This window comes from Danaus plexippus, chromosome Z, assembly GCF_018135715.1.
Source record: "Danaus plexippus chromosome Z, MEX_DaPlex, whole genome shotgun sequence".
In the NCBI taxonomy this organism is placed as follows: Eukaryota; Metazoa; Arthropoda; class Insecta; order Lepidoptera; family Nymphalidae; genus Danaus; species Danaus plexippus.
In genome coordinates, this window is record NC_083559.1 from 8,228,172 (window position 1) to 8,248,415 (window position 20,244).

General features: G+C 32.1%; 2 protein-coding genes across 4 annotated transcripts in view; one reads left to right on the forward strand and one right to left on the reverse strand.

The window, feature by feature from the left end:
* Nucleotides 1-8,080, forward strand: part of LOC116777083 (tyrosine-protein kinase Abl) — a 32,936-nt gene extending 24,856 nt beyond the window's left edge. For both annotated transcript variants that reach the window (XM_032670437.2, XM_032670438.2), the window contains 5 exons: nucleotides 734-822; nucleotides 3,216-3,397; nucleotides 3,654-5,054; nucleotides 5,174-5,433; nucleotides 5,629-8,080. In XM_032670437.2, coding sequence (XP_032526328.2) covers nucleotides 734-822; nucleotides 3,216-3,397; nucleotides 3,654-5,054; nucleotides 5,174-5,433; nucleotides 5,629-5,632 — 1,936 coding nt within the window. In that variant the 3' untranslated portion in view covers nucleotides 5,633-8,080. The remainder of the gene's footprint in view (nucleotides 1-733; nucleotides 823-3,215; nucleotides 3,398-3,653; nucleotides 5,055-5,173; nucleotides 5,434-5,628) is intronic.
* A 104-nt stretch (nucleotides 8,081-8,184) lies between these two features.
* LOC116777468 (alpha-tubulin N-acetyltransferase 1-like) lies at nucleotides 8,185-19,249 on the reverse strand. 2 transcript variants are annotated; one of them, XM_061526212.1, is made up of 7 exons: nucleotides 18,998-19,249; nucleotides 17,552-17,704; nucleotides 15,904-16,075; nucleotides 13,692-13,846; nucleotides 12,445-12,526; nucleotides 11,594-11,637; nucleotides 8,185-9,424 (listed from the first exon to the last, which is right to left on the reverse strand). In XM_061526212.1, the coding sequence occupies exons 1-7, from the start codon at nucleotides 19,099-19,101 to the stop codon at nucleotides 9,157-9,159; spliced, it is 978 nt and encodes a 325-aa protein (XP_061382196.1). In that variant the 5' UTR covers nucleotides 19,102-19,249; the 3' UTR covers nucleotides 8,185-9,156. The 2 variants fall into 2 exon arrangements, with proteins under 2 accessions (XP_061382196.1, XP_032526914.2); XM_032671023.2 differs by having other exon boundaries at nucleotides 8,185-9,430; nucleotides 18,998-19,248.
* Between the last annotated feature and the right edge of the window lie 995 nt (nucleotides 19,250-20,244).

Genomic DNA, 20,244 nt, shown 5'->3' on the forward strand with positions numbered 1-20,244 from the left:
TTACAACAGAAATTCTGTTGATTTTTAATTTTAAAAAAAGTAAGCATAGTAATATATATTCGATAAATATTTAAGAAAATGGACCAATATGTCGTTGATGTGTTTCTAAATTTGTTCAATTTGTAGGTAAAAAGGAAACTATCGACTTTCGTATTAACTCATAGTATTATTATTATTTTTTTAATTATAGGAAATTAAACGGGAACGTTAAACTTAATATCAAATAATAGTTACTGAATAGTGTCATTGAGGTTAAATATATAACACAATATTATAAACAATTATATAACAGGAACCTAACAGTAATGTAAACACTTCAATTAGAAAATCATATTAGCGTAACTGTCACGACCACGTCCTACTTCGTCTTTGAACGAAGTTTGTGAACAGTTTGGAGCGCTTCCATTCCGTTACATATGTATTAACAATTTACTCATTCGAGAGTTAGTTTAATACTATATAAATTTCTACAAATAAATGTTATGGTTACATAATGTTAAAGAAAACGAGTTTTCGGTGATCTGTATGTCTCTGCTCACGACATCCATTCATTCATGATTGGAATGTCATTAGCAAGAACTTTTTTTACAGTTTAATATCACCGGGAGCATATTTCTTTCGTATCTACACAGTCACGCTGGATATGATATAGAGTTGTGTTCAATAATTTATTATTTATATAAATATAATACAGTCATGACATTAACTTGTAAAAATGTTGTGTATTCGTCAGTCTCTTGTCATCGTGCAGTTCGTTCCGCGAGTCTCAGTACGCTGCTGAGGATCAAGCTGGGCCTGACGACGGGCTAGCTTCCCTTAACGGTTAGTTTTATTTGTACACACACACAAACACGCGCTCGCGCATACGTCTATACACTCATACACACACAGTCATGGAAGTGAACAATCGTGAAAAGAATTTTCAAACGAATCCACTTAATAACGCTCCAACCCCATATTACAACATATTCCAAACAGTAATGTTTCAAAACTTATCATAACAAGTATATATCATAATTAGTTCAAGTGGTTGTCGCTACAGAACATCTATTATCACGACCAAGCTGCAATAAGCATGTGACCACATTTTAAAATTTCTATTGTTTTCGCATGCATTGATATTGATACTTGAAATGATTCAAATAGTTACAGATATACTCGAGGGTAAGATGTGATGTTTAACAGGAAATTGCATACATAAAAAATTGTTCTAAAACTAGTGAGTGATTATTCTTTAGTTAAATAAACATATTTAATTGTAATCGATGTGTAATGTATGTATTGTCAATTAAAACTACTTGTAAATTTTTAAAATTAGTGACTGGATGTCTCAATGTCTATATCGAAAACTATTCTCTTTATGATTTTTTTTTTAGTAAGGTCAAATCTTTTTCTATTTTCGATTACTCAGGTTTTCTGCTTATGCTGATGGCTTCATATAAACTCACAATCTATTGCATATCATGTGAAATTTTGTGTTGCATTGGCATTAACATGGAAAGTCATGAAAACAATATACACATATGTATGTATATATTTATACATATCTTGTTTATTCTTATTACTATGTATGCAGCTATATAAACATCTGAGCGGCATACGGACGATGTACCTCTTAGTATATTGTAATTAATTTTAATTGTTGATATATGCATACATTTAAAAGCGATTTTGTCTGTTTGTCCGCTCACTCAGGTGTATAGCGATAGGTTCGAACATTTTGTAAGTATACTATACGTTTCGATCAGAAACGTTATGCCTTGCCATTAAGTTATCTATATTTTATATATATTCGTTTTTTACATAGACATTATGTTAATACTATCTTCAAGTACTAGCGACTAATATATATTGAACCGAGATCGGATCTGTCAAGATTTTTTTTTTTTATAAATTTTATAAAAAAATATCCTGTCAGATACGTGTTATATATAAAATTTTATATTATTATAACAATTATATGTACATGTATTTCGTATATACTTTCATAATAAGGAGTGCATTTGGCGTCAGAAAAGTATACAATTTAAATATATATATTAGATATACGACCTTGACTTCTACTAAAATATACAAAGATCGATGAGGTTGTCATATTGATAACAACCAATCAAATTTTAAGAAATTATCAAGATTTATAACTTATTCTAAATACCTAAGGACCAACACTCTTCTTACGCCCTGTTCTCTTTATGATTTTTCTATCACCCCTAGAGGGCGCTTAAAATATATATTCTTGCATCCCTTTTCCACGTTTGTTGTTAGCTGCGAGTGACCTGTTTAAATGATATACCAGAGATATGTAAAGAGCCTATATATTAAATTTAAGTACTCTATTAATTGAAGAAATTACAATTAACAAATTGTAAGCGATTACGAAAAAAATGTTTTTGCCTCGTCCGGCTCTTACAGTCTCTAGTATATTAGAACACTGAACAGGATCTCGGTGCCGTATAATGATTATTATTCTCAAAGCTTCGTTTAGTCGTTAATGACCAGAATCATTAGCAACATAGGTTGCTTTTATTTTTATTGTTTTCTATATAAACGCAATTATTGTTTTATTATATAATAAGATTATTTAATCACATTTTATGTAGCGAGTTGTATTAGTGTAAATATTGATAGATTTTAATAATCCTTTTCCAATCACAACCACATCGACATCCTCATAAATATAAACAATTTAGAAAATGTTATGTTTTTGTATATTTTCCCTATCGGATGTGCTGTTATTCTATTGTATATTATCGGTATGTATTTAAATTATTGTATTAAAATAGTTGTTATGTATTTAATATGTATTAGTATATTAGAGACACGTCTATAGTTATCATTGCTAATAGAGATGCTCATTTGTTTTTATCAATCACATTTCATTTAGTCATCATTGATTTCAAACACTAGGATGATAAGTCATTTCTATTGTGAAATTATTTTATCCAAATTACAATTTTGTGTATACCTACGTGTATTCATATTGTGTATGTGTACGTAAATGGTTCATACCATTTTGAAGTCCTTGGGGTAGGCAGGTTCGAATCCTGCAGGGAGCTTAGAAACTCACGAAATCTGATCCCAAAGCGTAAGACAATGAATAAATTAATGATAGGAATGAATTGAAACTATAAAGTACCATAAGTATTCAGAAAAGTTTTATCTTCTCATCGGCAACAGTATAATTTAAGTATAGTAATAACAAAATTATGTGTTAGGCGGGGGTCGTGGTGGGGGTCGCGAGGCTTCATCCGAGGGTTCCCTTGCGGAAGCAACCCCGGATACAGATGAGTCGGGGGCCGGTATGGGGGTCGCCGAACACCGACACAGATCAAAAAGAAGACACGCACACGCTCCGATCCAACACCAACACCCGCCCGCACACGAACTGCAGCCCAAGGTACTCACTCATATTTTAAAAATATTATAATTTGGATTAAAACAGTTTGCGTGAGTCTGTGTTTCCTTCCAATTATAATTCTGTCTTCAAAATAGTTTTCTAGGTTACTTATAGTTACAACAGGTGAAATGACAGTAAAGCACTATCTAGTTATTTTTTAAAAAAAAGCTTATATTACCTTATTTTATAAGAAAGAAAACACATATTTAACCTAATGAAAGCACATATATTATATTATTAAAAATATATTTTGCAGCAAGGGGTGCAAGTAGCTGCACTTGAAGTGCAAAATGTAAAGCGCGCCATCAATAGATATGGAACACTGCCGAAAGGGGCACGGATAGGTGCTTACTTAGAGTCTCTGAGGCAGAGCGGTGGTACGCCATGTGTTATACGAGAACCTCAAGACGAAGCTCGATCTCTATCACCCCGTACCGCTCGTGCTCAGCCGCACATGATACGTTCCAATTCATCAGGCGGGGTGACTGCGCCGGCGCCGGCCTCACCACGTGCAGCCCGCGCTCCTCCCCCCCTTCGCTCATTCAACAGTCCGGCGAAACCACGACCGAGGCTAGCTGAACTAGAGTTCCCACCGCCACCGCCAGACCTACCACCACCCCCAGAAGATACACAACCTCCGCCACCACCTCCGCCACCCGATTGTTGTACGGAAACAAATGATACTGATGATACTATTATACAGGAACGAGAGAGCGAAGTTAAACCCGCAAAGCAAATCATGAAGGAGATGCTCGAACTGAAATTAGTTGCAGAAATCAAAGAGAGGGCAGATAAAAAATTAAGCAAACTAAAGGAATCACCGCCGCCGAATGAAGTTATGGAAATGCATACATCTTTCGGAGACCCCGTGACTCGTTTAGTTTCCGAGCTCTCCGAAAGTTTAAATATGGAAGCTTTGCGTAAACAAGAGAAGAAGATTGAACAACCGAAACCAATTGATAATGGCAAGGAAACCATATCTCCTATTGATCTCAAGGCTAGTTTACGAAAGACGTCCTTTGGAAACAACGTTGAAAAGAAAACCGAACCAGAGACAAAAACTGATTTCAAATCACAATTAAAAAAAGTTGACACAAATAGAATGTGTATTACTAGTAAGGACTCAGAGGAGCCCGGTCGCTCAATAATTGACTTTAAGTCCCGATTGCGGAAAGTTGAAGGCAACTGTCCTGCTACAAACGGCACATCCAAAAAGTTGGAACAATGTTCCCCGGAAGATTCAAGAAAAGATATATCTAGCAAGAGTGATGAATCAGACAAGAAACGTCCAGAAAGCGCATCATTAGACACCAGCGGCGGCGACGACGAAGACAAAAGACGAAGCACTGGAAGCATCAGTAGCTTAAAAAAATTATGGGAGAGTAAGGAGAGTGATGAAAGACTCAGTCCAAAAATGAGACCAAAAGGGGAAGAGAGTGAAGAAGGTTCCCCAGAAGAAAGGAGTGCGCTCGGCAGAAGCGGAAGCATCCTAGCAAGAAGAGATGACAAGCCAACTGTGGCTAATAAGCCTGCAGTACGCGCACGACCTTTAGGAAAGGGTGGCATCTATGCGACTCCTTTAGCACCGACGACATCCGACGATGACGGAGATGCACTTGCCGCTCTCCGGACATTACTAGAGTGCTGCACTAACGAGGTTGTATTTGTCCCTTTACCTTATGAATATTTATTGTTACCTGTAGCTTATGAATTTTCACACCACGATTATTTGTTACGATCCTATGGTTTGCATTGTAATATCTAAAATTAAATCAGGTTCGCCGAGGCTGTAGCGGTACAGCTGGCGGCCGTGGGTCTTTATGGCGTCTCCAGACCTCCGAGCGCCTCGCACGTCTGAGTGGTGCTTGTGCGACAGCAGCCGGTAGTTGTGCGCCGCAGTTACGGCTGCAGCTGCGGGCTGTCGCTGCCCGACTAGAGGCTGAGGCGCGCGCCCTTGCCTCGCCCGCTCCCCACCACCACCACCTCGCTGACGGCGTCGAGAAAGCACTCAAAGATCTCGCTACTATCGTACATAGGTCAGTTTCTAGACTTGTGACATTGTTCCTTACCATCGCAGACAAGTGGTTTTGAGAAATCATAGTTTTCTATAAGACATTACTCGACCTTATACATCTGTATGAAACTATGATTATTTAGCATGTATAATAAATAGCCCGTAACTTTTTCAGCATGTTTTTTCTATCATGATTCGTATTAAACTTACATTACAGATAAACGAAGCGAATTCCCGCGATTGATTCTCCACTGTGGTGATGCACCTTCGCCACGACAAACCAGACGTCGACGTCTACGCTTCTATCACAACTACATACATTTGACACATTAAACCCAATTTCGCTTACTTGATGTTCAACAGACACAGTATGATTGCATTGAATGTACCACCGTATACGACTCCCTTTTATACATAACGAAGATAACTAGCTACTCATTATTTATTATTACTAACGAAAACAAGCCAAAGATGTTAACAGATTGCTTCAGATTTTTCCACGTTATTTCATCACCAACAATCACTATTGCTTCAATTATATTAGTTTAACGAATGATCTATTATATTTATTTAATGTTTAGTACAAAATGCAAAAAAATTGTCACAAAGTAAAACGTACGTGAGATTTACTGAAAAGTACAATCATATATCCGGTGTAACAGTGCTATTGTATATTTGTGAGACAAATATTTCTTATATCATTAAGACTGAGAATATCAAAATATTTTTGGGATGTATTCATGTCTCTGAATAGTATTTGTTGAATGTATTAAAGAATATCTCTTACTTGTAAGATAAGGCCAGTACGGCGTTGGGATTTTTCTTAACAAAATGTAAACAAACACCTCTTCACACGATGACTTAATGTTTAATAGTAATAGTTGTTAGTTTTTGTTTTCAGTGCCAAATAAATAATGTGTTTGTGACGTAAAAGAAACATGGTCACACCAGCATTAAAGGTTGCCGGTACCAATTTGAGGCGCCAGAAAGCTATGGAATCAACCCATTATTTAATAGTTACACTTATTAGGTGTTAGTTGACATGTTATATACTCGAGATATAGTGAGTGTTGTAGCTGTAATTATCTTAATCGGGGGACGCCTGTAGCCAGATCTTCTTCAACTTCTTGTACAAAATACCGCTACACGGCGCTCTCGATCCCCATATACATTCCTAGCGATATCTATCTACTTAACAGTATCATATACCGCATTTAATCGATTATATAAAATAAGTCTCTTTCCATTCGGACCAATAAGAACGCATTTTATTTTTGCCTATTTTTTGACAAAAAGGCGCAATTAATGTCCCATTTCAGGAGACAATGGCACTTCTGCGCTTAAGACTGAAACTGAAATCGGTTCGTTTCAGGCCTATAATATTTTTTTATATCTTAAAATTATATGTCACAAGGAACTGGATAAAGTTACGAACCGATATTCCAATGCGAATTCATTTGTTTTAATCGATTGATTCATTTCGTTTAAGAATTCGATTGAAATGAAATTATCTGTGACTTTATTGTTTAAGTTAGCCTACTGTGATACGGCATCTAGAAATTTCTATAATTATGCTCAACGTATTTTCTTTTTTATAATATGTATTATCATAAAATAAATGAAATTCATGAGTTTATATTATATACTATACTATACTTTGACTAAGATCGTTATCGATCAGTAGGTAACAAACCATTTATATTGAAAGTTATTTAAGAATTACACTTTGATATATGCTAGTCTTTTTTATTATAATTAATGTATTACTTCTGTAAGAATAAAATATATACGTAAGTTCTCTTAAATAGATTTGCGTACAATTCTTCATACTATTTTAATAATCATTATATGAATAAGTATTTTGTATTAGACGGAGGACATTTTATTCAACTGAAAAATACATTTTATTTAGGGGACACGTTTGGTGTTCCCGTTTCGTAATGTTACCTCCAAGGCTCTGTAGATATAGCTTATCATTTAGAGGCGACGCTTAACCTAGCTGAAGGGCGTAGTTCATTGTATTGGAACGTTTACGTGTCTTTCACTCTGAATGAGTTCACTCTAAAACAGCACAGCAATCGATGGGCCTCGGTGGCATGCTCAAGTTGAAACGAATTTATAGTGGGCAGTACAGGGATCGTTAACAGGTGTCGCGTGAGACGTCTTCTAGCTGGAGGTTAAAGACGTCTAAAAGACAAAAATCATGAAATAGCATTTGGACGGAGACAAAAAAGTAATGTGCCATCATTTAAAGCAAAATTATTTTAAAGAACGCTTTACTAAATCACGCCTTAAGACTTTGTAAGAATGGAATTTTAAACTGCATTCAGAGTGTTGGCACTTATATGCTGTCTTATAATAGTCATGTATTTAACTCACCGTTGTTTAAATGATATTATACTATGTAAATCCTCATTTCCTTACTCATTAGCTAATTTATATGAGGATATTTTGAACTCGCTTGGATTAATGTATGCCATGCTATTTAATGTTATATCTGTGTACCTTTGTCCCTTACCGAGAACTTCCTATGCTTGCAGATAGTTTTTGTCCCTCGACCCTACCGCCCTGTTTCCCTTTTGATTTATATGTAGTAGAACCCAAAGATAGACATTGATTACATTCTGATGTCCCACTGTAATGGATTTAATAAAATGTTTCTTTATGAATCATGACTTTTTATTGTGCCCCTTCATATATAATCTGGTATAAGAGAAGCAGTATCAATAAAAATTAAAGGATTTTAGTACTAATCAAAAAATAAAACCATATATATTAAGCAAAGTTTTAATATGAATGAAAAGAATTACAATCAAAACATTTATACTGATCCAAGATAAAGAACTTTAATAACATGCAAACTAGATTTAAACACTATATTTAAGTTATTTTAAACGTTTCCCCTTAAATATTTTAATACGAGGAGATGAGAGACAAATGACTATGTGAGAAAAAGTAGGTACATGTGTTTTTTCTATAGAAACGCCTACATGTGACAGAGATAGAGACAAAAATATAGACATCTTTATGTTTTAATCGAGAGTCCAATAAGGTTATACTGACAACAATAAACTTAACGATAGCAATGCTTTTGTTTGTTATGAGTATTATTGTGCAAAATTTTAATATTCATTGAAAAAAGTTCACTGCGTATAGTGAAAACTGTAACAGTTATATCGTTTAATTACAATCTGTAAAAGACCAAAAAGAGGGCAAAAATTGTTCAGGACGGCAAATCGTTATCAAATACGATCAAAATAGGTTTTTAATATTAGAATATTTGGAAGTATTTTTTTTTTATTACACAACAAAACTTGTGTGTACTAAACATAATTGTGGCTGATTTTGGCAGAACATGTTTCTTAAAGTTCAACGTTTATTATTTTTCGACTTAAAAGTTTGATAAATGGTTAGCGGCGGTCCTTCAAAATAATCCACCGTCACCCTTTTTTTTGTTTCCAATTACAGTAATATAAATCTCTATGCGAATACATCGATCCCACAGTTTTTGATAAACATCTATTATCTAAATATATTATTATAAACGTGTGCAAACATCTAAACATCTTCACGAGGCTACATTATAAATGCTTACGGAATGTTTTATAGTCTATAAAGACTAGAACTTTGTTATAATTATAATTAATAATTGTTTACAACTATACGCTGAAACAAACATAAAATAACAACTAGGCCAAACGAACAAATAGAAGCGGCAACAGATTATATAACGACTGGTGAGTTTCTACCACAGCTTGTTGTGATAGAACTTGACGTCGAAGTAACCGCGGTCGGTGAGTTGCGAGTCGCGGCGGGAGGTCGTCGACCCCGCGGGTGAGAGTGCAGCGGAGGGCGAGGCCTCCAGTACCGGCTCCACCTGAAGAGTGCAAGGCCTCTCGGGACTCTTTTGATTTTCCGCTATATCTGCCTCGGTCTCCTTTGGAGCTGTTTCTAGAACATTCTCAGCAACTGGTTCGACTTCGGTCGCCTCAGGGCTAACACCATCTGACGGGCTAAACCTTTAAACATTGTTATCAGATATAGAATGAATTTCACCGGACCAATAGCTTTGTTCAAAAAATGTTAGGCATTAAAATAAAAACCAAAAGTCGATAAAACACTATAATCTTGTGCAAATATTATTACAATTTTATAATTTATATATAAAAAAAAACTATGTTTATTGGAATAACGCTTTCATTATATTTAATGTTAAATTTAGTTATAATTTTTTTTTAACAAATATAAAATACAAAATAATTATTGCACGTTATAAAAATAAACATAAATTACAAAATGAAAAGTATAATATTATCACAGTGCAAATTAACAAAATAGTGAAGTGATTTTTAATGGATTTTTAGCTAAATTAAAAAAAAAACAATAAATGTTTAAAATGATTAATTATTTTGTATGATTTAAGTGAGGTCAAATCCATGATGAATTATTATTATATTACTTATGTAAGCGGTGCTTATAATTACTAATGAAAGTTTATTGACCTTCAGATGTTCACTTATAATTTACGGTATGTTCCATACACATTTGTACAACCAATACAACACAACACAATGCGATTAAAATGATATAATATGATTGTTCGTACGATAATCGTTTTGTTAATCGTAAACCGTCTCTTTCAGACAGTGGTTTAGCGTATGTTGGTTTCGGCTCTCGGTAAATCTGTAACACTCGTGAATGTGAAGATAATAATAAAATATACAAATCATGTAATATAATTTTCTATTTAGTCTCATGTTACCAAACCACTGTTTATAAACAATATAAGTGATTAAATAGTTACATTCTTTTTTCGGCCTTATTTAAAAATAATTTAAATGTCAAGGCATGAATAAGAGAAAGAGCGTGCATCGACCGATATGAACAGTTCTAAATATGCATATTTAAAGGATCAGAGCCGTTGCAACGATTTACTACATTCGGACTGTTTTCATTTTTTCATTTGTAAATTCATTTAAATATGAAGATTTATGAATGAAAAAATGGAAAGTCTATATGCAATGTTCAAAGGCAAATTTGGTGACTAAGAGCACACTTCATATTATTCACAAAAGAAGGCGTAGTGTTATCGGCGCTGTTATTTGATGGGAAGTGGAATGATTTTTAACTATCATCGTTAATCGTTACACGATTCGATTGTTCGGGCCATATGGTTATAAACGCACAAGATATAAATATCCTAAAACTGGTCCGATAATATCAAGACAAAAAAAATATTACATACACTAAACAATTATTTTTCTCAAATAGAATGGCAACGAGAAGAATATGATATGAAAAATTTAAATAATGAAGACGGATTTTTTCATGATTAATTGAATGTTTATACGTCCTTAAATATCTCGTGTGCGTCTCATCAAATACACTGAGCTCAATTTTACCGGTTACAGACCTCAAGTCGGTAGCATTAGCGCGGATATTATAACACGCGCTATTTGTATTAAAGTGTGATATAATTTAAACGATAAGCGAACTGGCATGAAACAAAACAATAAAAAAAAAGGTGTCTCTATGACATATTTTTCTAAAAATTAAAATATATATATATATATATATAAATAATAAGAGAATTGTGTAGAAGCCGCGAAAACTAAACTATTATTCGTTATTTCTTTGTTGTATATAATGTATTTAATTTCTAAAAAATAATAGTGATACTTAAATCACAATACGGTCCGCGAGTGCGGGATTTATCGATAATGGCAGAATTCTGTACCAAGAAACAAAAGCCGTGCGCACTCTTCGTCTTATAAATACCTAAAGAATTTTTATGTAAATGTCAAAACAGAAAAGGAAACGATATCAATCGACCGAGTGCTTACTTCTACGACCAATAGTAATAAACTATCTAATAAAAGCAGTCAAAACATTATGGAGTTATTTACATTTAAACAAAAACATATAAATTACAGTAAATGTAAGCAAAAAGAAAAATAAATAATGATTAAAAATAGGCTTCAGTCAGTGCCAGTACGTCGTCCTGCTACGGTCGAAGCTGAAAGCAACGAAAATTAAAATAAAATGAACCAAACCATAAAAAATTAAGAACGTAAAAATTAATGAAAATCGTGTTATAAGAAGGGGAGAGTTTTAAACGTGACAGAAACAAAATTAACTTTATGTTGGTCGTGCTGGAACAAACATTGCACACAAACTCATACCCATTGCTCGTCTCCTGGCAAGCGCTGGCGCCTCCGTGTATCACCTGCAAATAAAAACTATACATCAGACTAACGAAGAAAGACTCACACGTGTAGACATAATCAAGCCAAATGTCACTAAATAACGACGTTGATAAATTAGTTCTTTACGTGTTTCAAATATTATTTTTTTTCTAAATGACGAATATGATAATAAGAGCTTACTGATATTTATTTATTCAAATAAACAAAAAACAGTTTTATTTAATCAAATCTACTTTACGTTATCCCAACCTATTCACTGAAGGCTAATAAACTACAGAAAATATTTAAATTTATAACAATACAAATTATATCAAGAACTGTCAACTAAAAAATCTATAAATATGAGAGATCCTTTTAAAGCTTGTAGTAATAAAATGAATGTACTTAGTTCTATCCACATACTAAAATGCTTTTACAATACAGGAGTATTCTTTGAAGGTATTTTAATAAACTTCTTATACAATACGATATGAAAATATAATTAATATTCATAGCTAATCCCTTGTAACTCACATGTGACTATTGTTCTATAACCAGTATAGTATCTGTAATTATAATTTCTTTTTAAAATCCCTAGGGACGCTAAATAAATATAAAATGCGATGTTGGTTGTCGGGTCTCAGGTTTGAGACTTCGACGTAAATTAAGTTATTGCTGGTGAAAAAGAGGAAATGAGATGCATGCATGCACGCGTGAGTCCACGTATGATGCATATGCACTATTTATAAGACAATATAACACCAACACAGATCTAATTCGCCAGATAATTACCGTTATCTACTCATTATGGTGTTTGATGATTATAGCGTTGTATGAGGAACACTTACATTGGCGATGGCTGAAGGTGGTTTCGGAGCAGCGAAGCGGCCGACTTGAGGAGTCACAGCCGGCGTCGAACGACCGGACTTACTGTTTGTATTAATAATAAGAACATGTTAAAAGCTTACAACCAAAGTATTGGACTGCATCGTTTTATTAGCTATTAGGAATGCCGCCTCTCAGTATGGAATTCGACTTGATACAATATAATACTAATTTACCTGTCTCTAATTTATTTATATATATGTATATAACGAGATCATTAAAAATAGTTACTCTTATAATGAATATTAATTCAATAACTTAAATAGAAGCCATTTTTATAACATACATAGCAAATAACTAATTTGGAATTATTCAAATTTACATACAAGATGACAAGCTTTTCTTTTAGAGAGACAACATTTACATCGAACAACCAATCCGAGAAGGGACATCGTTTCAATTAAAGTTTAGAAAGTTCTTTGTAATTATTTTGTAAATCTTGAAAGCTAATTGTTACTTATTTTTATAACAACTAATATGAAGTAACCTTCATAACACAAATTGAAAATTAGCATTCAGATATCCAAGTTGTAGTCAATGGGACGATAGAGTGAGTGTGTTGTGAGCTGTTACATCGAACAATGATTTTAATCGTGAAGTCTATGTGATGTTCCTCGTAAGTTATGGTCCGTCAATAAAAAAGAAAATCCTAACAGCAACTAACCTTCGCACAAGCAGAATTAACTTAGGATTTTTCTTGTTATTTTCCATGATCTGTGATTAATATAATTGCTGTTAAATTTTAATGAAAGTTATAGTTGTTTTATATTATTTTATTATATTTTAGCGACAGTTAATATTAAATAATATAAAAAAATATGTATTTAAAACATTGAGAGCCGTGGCCGTCTTCTTATGGGCCTGGAATTAAAATAAGTTATTATTGATTCGTCATAGAATGAAATTACTTTACTGTTGGCGTTTCCTATCTTAATGTAAATAATACAAAAATCTACAATATTAGTAAATTCTTTTATCTGCACTTTAATAATTTTTACATTTTATTTCGAAGTCACCTTAAGAAAACAAATATTATCATAGAGGTTTTTCTGAATGACCATATTCGATGCTTTGTCATATTAAAACTGTTTGTACACAAACACAAACAGTGTTGTGTGCGTGCGTGTGTGTGTGTGTGTGTTAGAGTACAGACACGTATGTGTGTACTTTTGTGTTTGGATACGTTTGTGTATTATAATTTTTAACGTACTTCATCTCAGGCACAGCACCAAAGAACTGTGGCGATACAGCAAAATTGTTGTTCTGCCGTAGGAGTCGTTCAACGTTGTAGTTCTTCTTGAGGAACTGTTCCATCTTAGGCGACGGACCGTCTATAGCCAACTCCTGGGCTGATACTTCCATGTCCTGAAAGTTTAATGTACCAATATGGTAAAAAAAGTGTAAATTCTGTATCATAGAGTTCTGCATTACGAAAACGCCTATTAAACATGCGTTAAATTACATCAATAAGTTTGGCTTTTCTTTACTATTTAGAAAAATGTTAGTATTCGGTTGTCAGCAAAATTTTTAGAAATGTATTTATTATAATTGAGTTCATAAAAAGAAAGTTTACAAAAGGTTCACAATAATCTTTCACCAAGTACTCAAATTTTCAAATACAACAAGCTATTGATAGAACCACATTAAAGACATCGGAAAATTCAAATACTTGTATATGGCCTAAACAGAATAATCTATAAAGTAATTCATAGAAATTATTTCAATACATTTCTCTTCATACTCCCTTCACAAAACTAATAGAACATAAGTCTTCATAACGAATAAAGGCGCCCGTACCTTGAGAGTCATTAATAAATGACTAACACTGAATATGTAATAATTTAAGTGAGTTTACTTAAGGTAAATATAGTGCAGTCGTGCATTTATGATCGAGGTCCTATATATGTATCAAATAGTCATATGTACGTATGTACATAACTTTTTATTTTTTTTGACTTACTGTGTATGGTCATGATTTAAACGTCATTTTGAACTGCAAAATTAAATACAAAATCATAAAACTGTTCTTGATTATTACGACTATTTCGTTTCCATATATTTTTATGTCCCAGTTGGTTATGTATAGCGAAATAAAAGAAAAATTACAATTAAGTACTAAACAGTAAACATTTTTTTGGCAACTGACTCCATAGAAGCGATGGGTATATTGGCTTGAACATACGATAGACTCAATGTTATTTAATAAGTGAATTTAAGGTCAGAATATAAGTGTGTATTTTATTTCTCTATATCACATAAGACGGTTTTGAAGTAAAAGTAATAAAAAGAAAAATTCAAAGTAAAATAAAAACTTATACCTAAAAGGTATTTTTGCTTGCGGTGTACAATTACGTGTACAAAGATCGTGACGAAGCCGCCCACTTCAAAATAATTGCATAGGCATTGACTAAGTCTAAGAGCTGGAGTGTCGAGAAGATAAAAACTAATATGAAATCTAGTAAAAGCAGCCTTTATAAAGAAGATTTTAAATAAAATAAAGTTTACTTTTCTGGTTAAAAAAATATTATGTTAATCATAAAAAAAAAACCTAAGCGAATCATAGTAACTATAAATATAATGAAATTGTATTTCCTAATATGAATAATTAATAAAACAATAAAATCTCTAACATAAAGATTTCATAGATGCATCTATTTATATCTCAGTTATTTGGCTAACTGTTCTTTAATATATTTGTACTGGATGCTTAAAAAACATGGAAATTTTATATAATAAATTTATAAGTATCATGACGTTAATATCAGTTAATATGAAATAGCTTAATTGTACTAAAAATTATTCTCATAGTTTTTGCGCGATGGAATCACAAACAATTAATTTATCCATTCAAATACCTAGATCGTTTTCAAGGTCTTGACATACGCCGCCATACTCTGCCTATATTCGGCATTCAAGGAAGGTGTTTGAGGCCTTATCGAGAATAAATGTTTGACCTTATTTAATGCAAGCACAGCTAGTGATATCATAATTCGATGTCTCCGTTAATATTTGATCAGTTCACTGAGCACGATAATTAACTATTTATCAAAATAAAATTTCAATTTTAAAGAAAAGTAATTCTAACTTCCTTTATTCAGTCTGAACTGAAAAAAACAAAACAAAATTACGTCATCCAAAAAATTTCTCTTTCTTTGATGCATAAAACTCGTCAAACGGTTGAAATTCAGTTATACAGTTAAGATTGATAAACTAATAGAAACATTCGCCATTGCTGTTTAATAATAGATTAAAGTTTAAATTTTTTAATTAGAATCGATTGACTTGGACATTCAAAATACTTTTTATCGTTTATACAAATTACATCCTCATACTTTTATAGTCGGTATATTAACATTACAAAAAAATGAGGAGAATAATAAAGTAACAGATAAGAATATTAATAAAAATATATAATTATATACCTGGAGCATGTGATCGAATAACAGCTTGCCGTAACCGTGCCGCTGTCGGTCACGCAGCACGAAGAAATCGAGCACGCAAAGCGGTTCCACCTCGCACACTTTGTCCTTCTCGTCGAAAAGAAACAGGTGCTTGCGGCCCACCTTCAACAGAGCTATCACCTCGCCCTTGCCACTGAAATACGTTACTTGAGCTTATATAAACAAATTAATGTTCATCCAAAATGAAAACGCCATAACATAAGCGCAAGTGAAAGTTAACACTAACATTATGAAATTCTAAATACATTTGTATATTAAATAGCTGGGGAAACGAAAGCCGTTACGTAAGTTATTTGCCATTTGGTATAATGTGAATAAATGACGCAAGCTTATTATTAGAACGTTTACCAGGTTTGGCCCAAGATTTTGATAAATTTATGTTTGTGAATTATTCAAAAATATAGACAATTTTTGATTTGGTGTGAATAAAAATCACCTCAATCAATTAATATTATACTACATTCTTGTCTATTTTAAATGATAACTAAAAATATTATAAACGAAATGCGCGGTGGTCTTTACAAATAAGCTATTTTCAAATTGCAATAGGTAAATATAAATCGCAAAGAAGCAGCAAAAAAGATCTGTGATTGCGTTATGCTACTTAATGCTAGCGTAAAAAATGCGTTTCCTGAACGTCACAGCCCGTATAACAACAGACACACGGGGCTATGGACATACTTATAACTTTAACAAAGACAAATTCATAGGCAATTTTATTCATAGGCAATAGGCAATATTATATTGTTGTATTATATATATTACTCTCTAAATCAACCAAAGCCTTAGACTTGTACAATTAACCGTAATTCTTTAACGATTAACTAACAAAAACTTTTTCATTTCAATGTTTGTTAGGGATATTTATTGTTTATTTCAGTCCATTGACTGCGAAATAATAGAATATCGGGTCTTTAGAAATGGAACAAGAAAGTTTGATCAAATAGAAATAGGCTTTTAGCAGTACGAGTTTTTTTAGTTAGAACTTTTGTACTGTGCATTATAATATTAAACTTAATTGTACTACATCTTAAGATTTCGCTTGAGCCCTAACAATAATCATGATTTCATACAAGCCAAAAAATAATTTAATGTATATTGAAATTATAAAATTATAGATCAAATAATAAAAAATTAACATAAAAATTTTCAATTCGCAATTTATAGATAGTGCATACATAAAGTTTCGCTAAAATGAGCAAATTAATTTCTCAATATAATAAAAATATGTAGGTGCTAGATGAGAATAAAAAATAACATTTAAAATATAATTTGTAACGCTTATGAGTTGAGAACTTCGAATAACAAGCATAATTTCCTTATCGGCGTTATTGACGTGACTTTAAGTGCCGAAAATTTTGGACATGCAATCTTCGTTATGTTGATTAGCCGCATTGCAGATATCGATGCGGATTAATATTAAAAGTAAACAAATTTAATTGTAAAGCAATACAGCTACATTACATTTGATGTTATATGTAGTAATCGGAAGTTACTTTTCGCAAAGACATTAAAAAATTAATGTTTTTCTGTAAGCTCACAATGTGATGATGATCTCTAAATGTTGTATAGACAAATATACTAGGTTAACATACACATAATTACTTACCCTTTAGCTTTGGCATCTTTGAGTAAATACAAAATATGTGTTGGGGAATTGCGCAGCTTCTCAGCAGTAGTGATGACTCTATTGAGGCCTTGTGCAGTAGCTGACTGCTCTCCCAATATGTCAATCACCTTGGACAAGCTTTCTTGCATTATCCTAGAAGACATATCAGATAATGTTATGTGACTATTTCACACAGGTCATGTCCCTGTATGAAACAGTCGCAACAATCAGTTTGAACAAGTACCGCAAACTGTAAACAGTAAACTAATTAGCTATTATTTGATTTTTATTTCATGTATTATTTTTAATTTATAATTCTGCTACAATTTCTTGGCAAAACTATAAAATGAATGATGCCTCAGGATTTGACTTACTTTTATTTCATGAAAATTATTTTGCCCTTAGTAAAAATAACAACAACAATATAAAACATTTTCTATGAATTTTAACATTAACCTTACTTTTTGGGTAATTTGTATGTGATCTTTCACCAATAAGTTCAGAAATATTTTTACAAATTGAGAATCAAAAAATTTATCCCTTTATATTTTTTATCTTTATGTAAATTTATCTCATAAATATTATAAAGTTGTAACATGTTGCTTGTGATATATTAGATGTTGAACATTGTTCCCAGTTAAACAATAAATTTTGAATTCATTTCAATTTTACTGGTACCATTTGCAACAAGTCTTCTGTACATGAAATTACTTGATAATAATTTTGGAAAATTATTCAAAAAAGTACTTGTTGAATTAATATAGTTCTTTAATATTTTAAATTATACTATGTTGAATCGAGTTGAATTATCGAGTTGAATCAAGTTGATTTATACTATGTCTAAGACTAACGGTGTGCTATTTATGTCCAAGAAGAAAGTATTTAGTAGTTCACATTAAGCATGAACATGAATTGTATGTATTCCGAATTGCTTCTTATACCTGATAGCTCAAATCAAAACAAAATACCTATATTTCTTGTCAGTTTTGCACTGAAAGTCTATTTAAATCATTAAGCTGACTGGATGCATACATATCCAGTAAAAATTATAGGATCTCATGTAATACTTTTGTTGAACCAAGCAATTCCTTCTAGTCGTATTAATAACAGTTTTAATTATTAATAATAGTTGATTATAAATAGTTCTATTAACATGATTTGCAATAACTAAATGTAATGTTAGAAATATTTAATGAGGTTAGTGTTAACATTACAATATAATTGTATGATCATCTTTATTGTAATTAAAATATGCTTTTTAAAGTATATAAAAACGTCTAATAATATCGAATTCTGCTATACGCGCCTTATAAAAAAAAAACAACTTTAAAGGTGGGCGTGACGTATACCACAAATAAACCCCAAGATATAAAATTACTGAACAAAACCTCAAAATGATGTTGTTTAACACATTCTTGTAAATAAAGTAACTCAATATATTATTACCTTACGCCTCGAACATCTCCATGAAATCCAGGAGGTATTAGTGTAGAGTTTAATTTTGTAATTTTGTCACATAACATTTCATTAACAGGTATCATCCACTCCATTTTTATTTTTGGTTTTTGAAAATCACAAAAGCTAAGAAAATCACTAGAAATCCCACTACTGCTTCAGATAAACGCAAGAAGACTCATCTCATCTCATTCGCTCATTTACAATTCCCACTGTCATCAATACTAACGTCAACGATCAAATAGACATTTCAAGGTGCGGTCCCGCTCTGGATTCTTAGTTACTGAAAATCTTATTTTTGTTGCCTTATAAATAAAATATTGTTTCAGTAAATATTTTTAAAACGAATATTTTTGTCTATTACACTTATATTGCAGACAAATGACACAATTCGTTGATATTTTTAATTTTATATATTTGTGTGACTAATAAATTATAGTAAATCATTGTGCTTAATTAAAGAAAAATAAAGTACTTTTATTTTATATGTCAAATTTCACCTCCATATCTTACGAATTTTGATAATCAATATTGATATCACGGCTAGGGCAATTGGAAGAGAAAATTGTTAATTCTGCTCCTTGTGCAAAAATCTTTTGAATTATCTAAAATACGTTTTATATGGCTCCTTTATTTGCAGTTTTATAAAATACTTTAGTTAGAAACAGAATTTACTTCAAATAATGTGGAGATTACGTGTAGAGATGACTTGAAGGCATAAAAAATACAGTATTATGCCTGTGATCCATATTCAGTAGTCATATAATTTCTTCTTCAATTTCTGTAGTGTGTAAATAATGCGTACTGGTCACTAAAATATTCATAAAAAATGCACATCTGCTCTTTTTTTGTGTATTGTTATATCTATCAAAATTATATTTTTGGAGTACATGTTATGACTTGGTTTTCGAGTACTCATTTAGTTTGCAATTATAATATAGACTAAAAAGTGTCAATTATTAAATCTCAATAGTACAAACCTTTAGATTTCTCGCGTAACAGAACGTAATTCTTTCAAAATCGAGTAGCTCATACTCAATTGATATATTAAATAGTTTTAGGCAATTGATAACCTTTTCAATTTATAAGTTTTAACGTTTTATTTGCGCTATCTAGACCGTGTAACTGTAACACGACAAAGAACTTTTAATTGTCATTTATATAATTTGTACTGTCAATGGGCGTGTACGGCTGTAAGATTGTCCCTTGGAATTTTTTGTTTCTGCAAAAATTTGAGT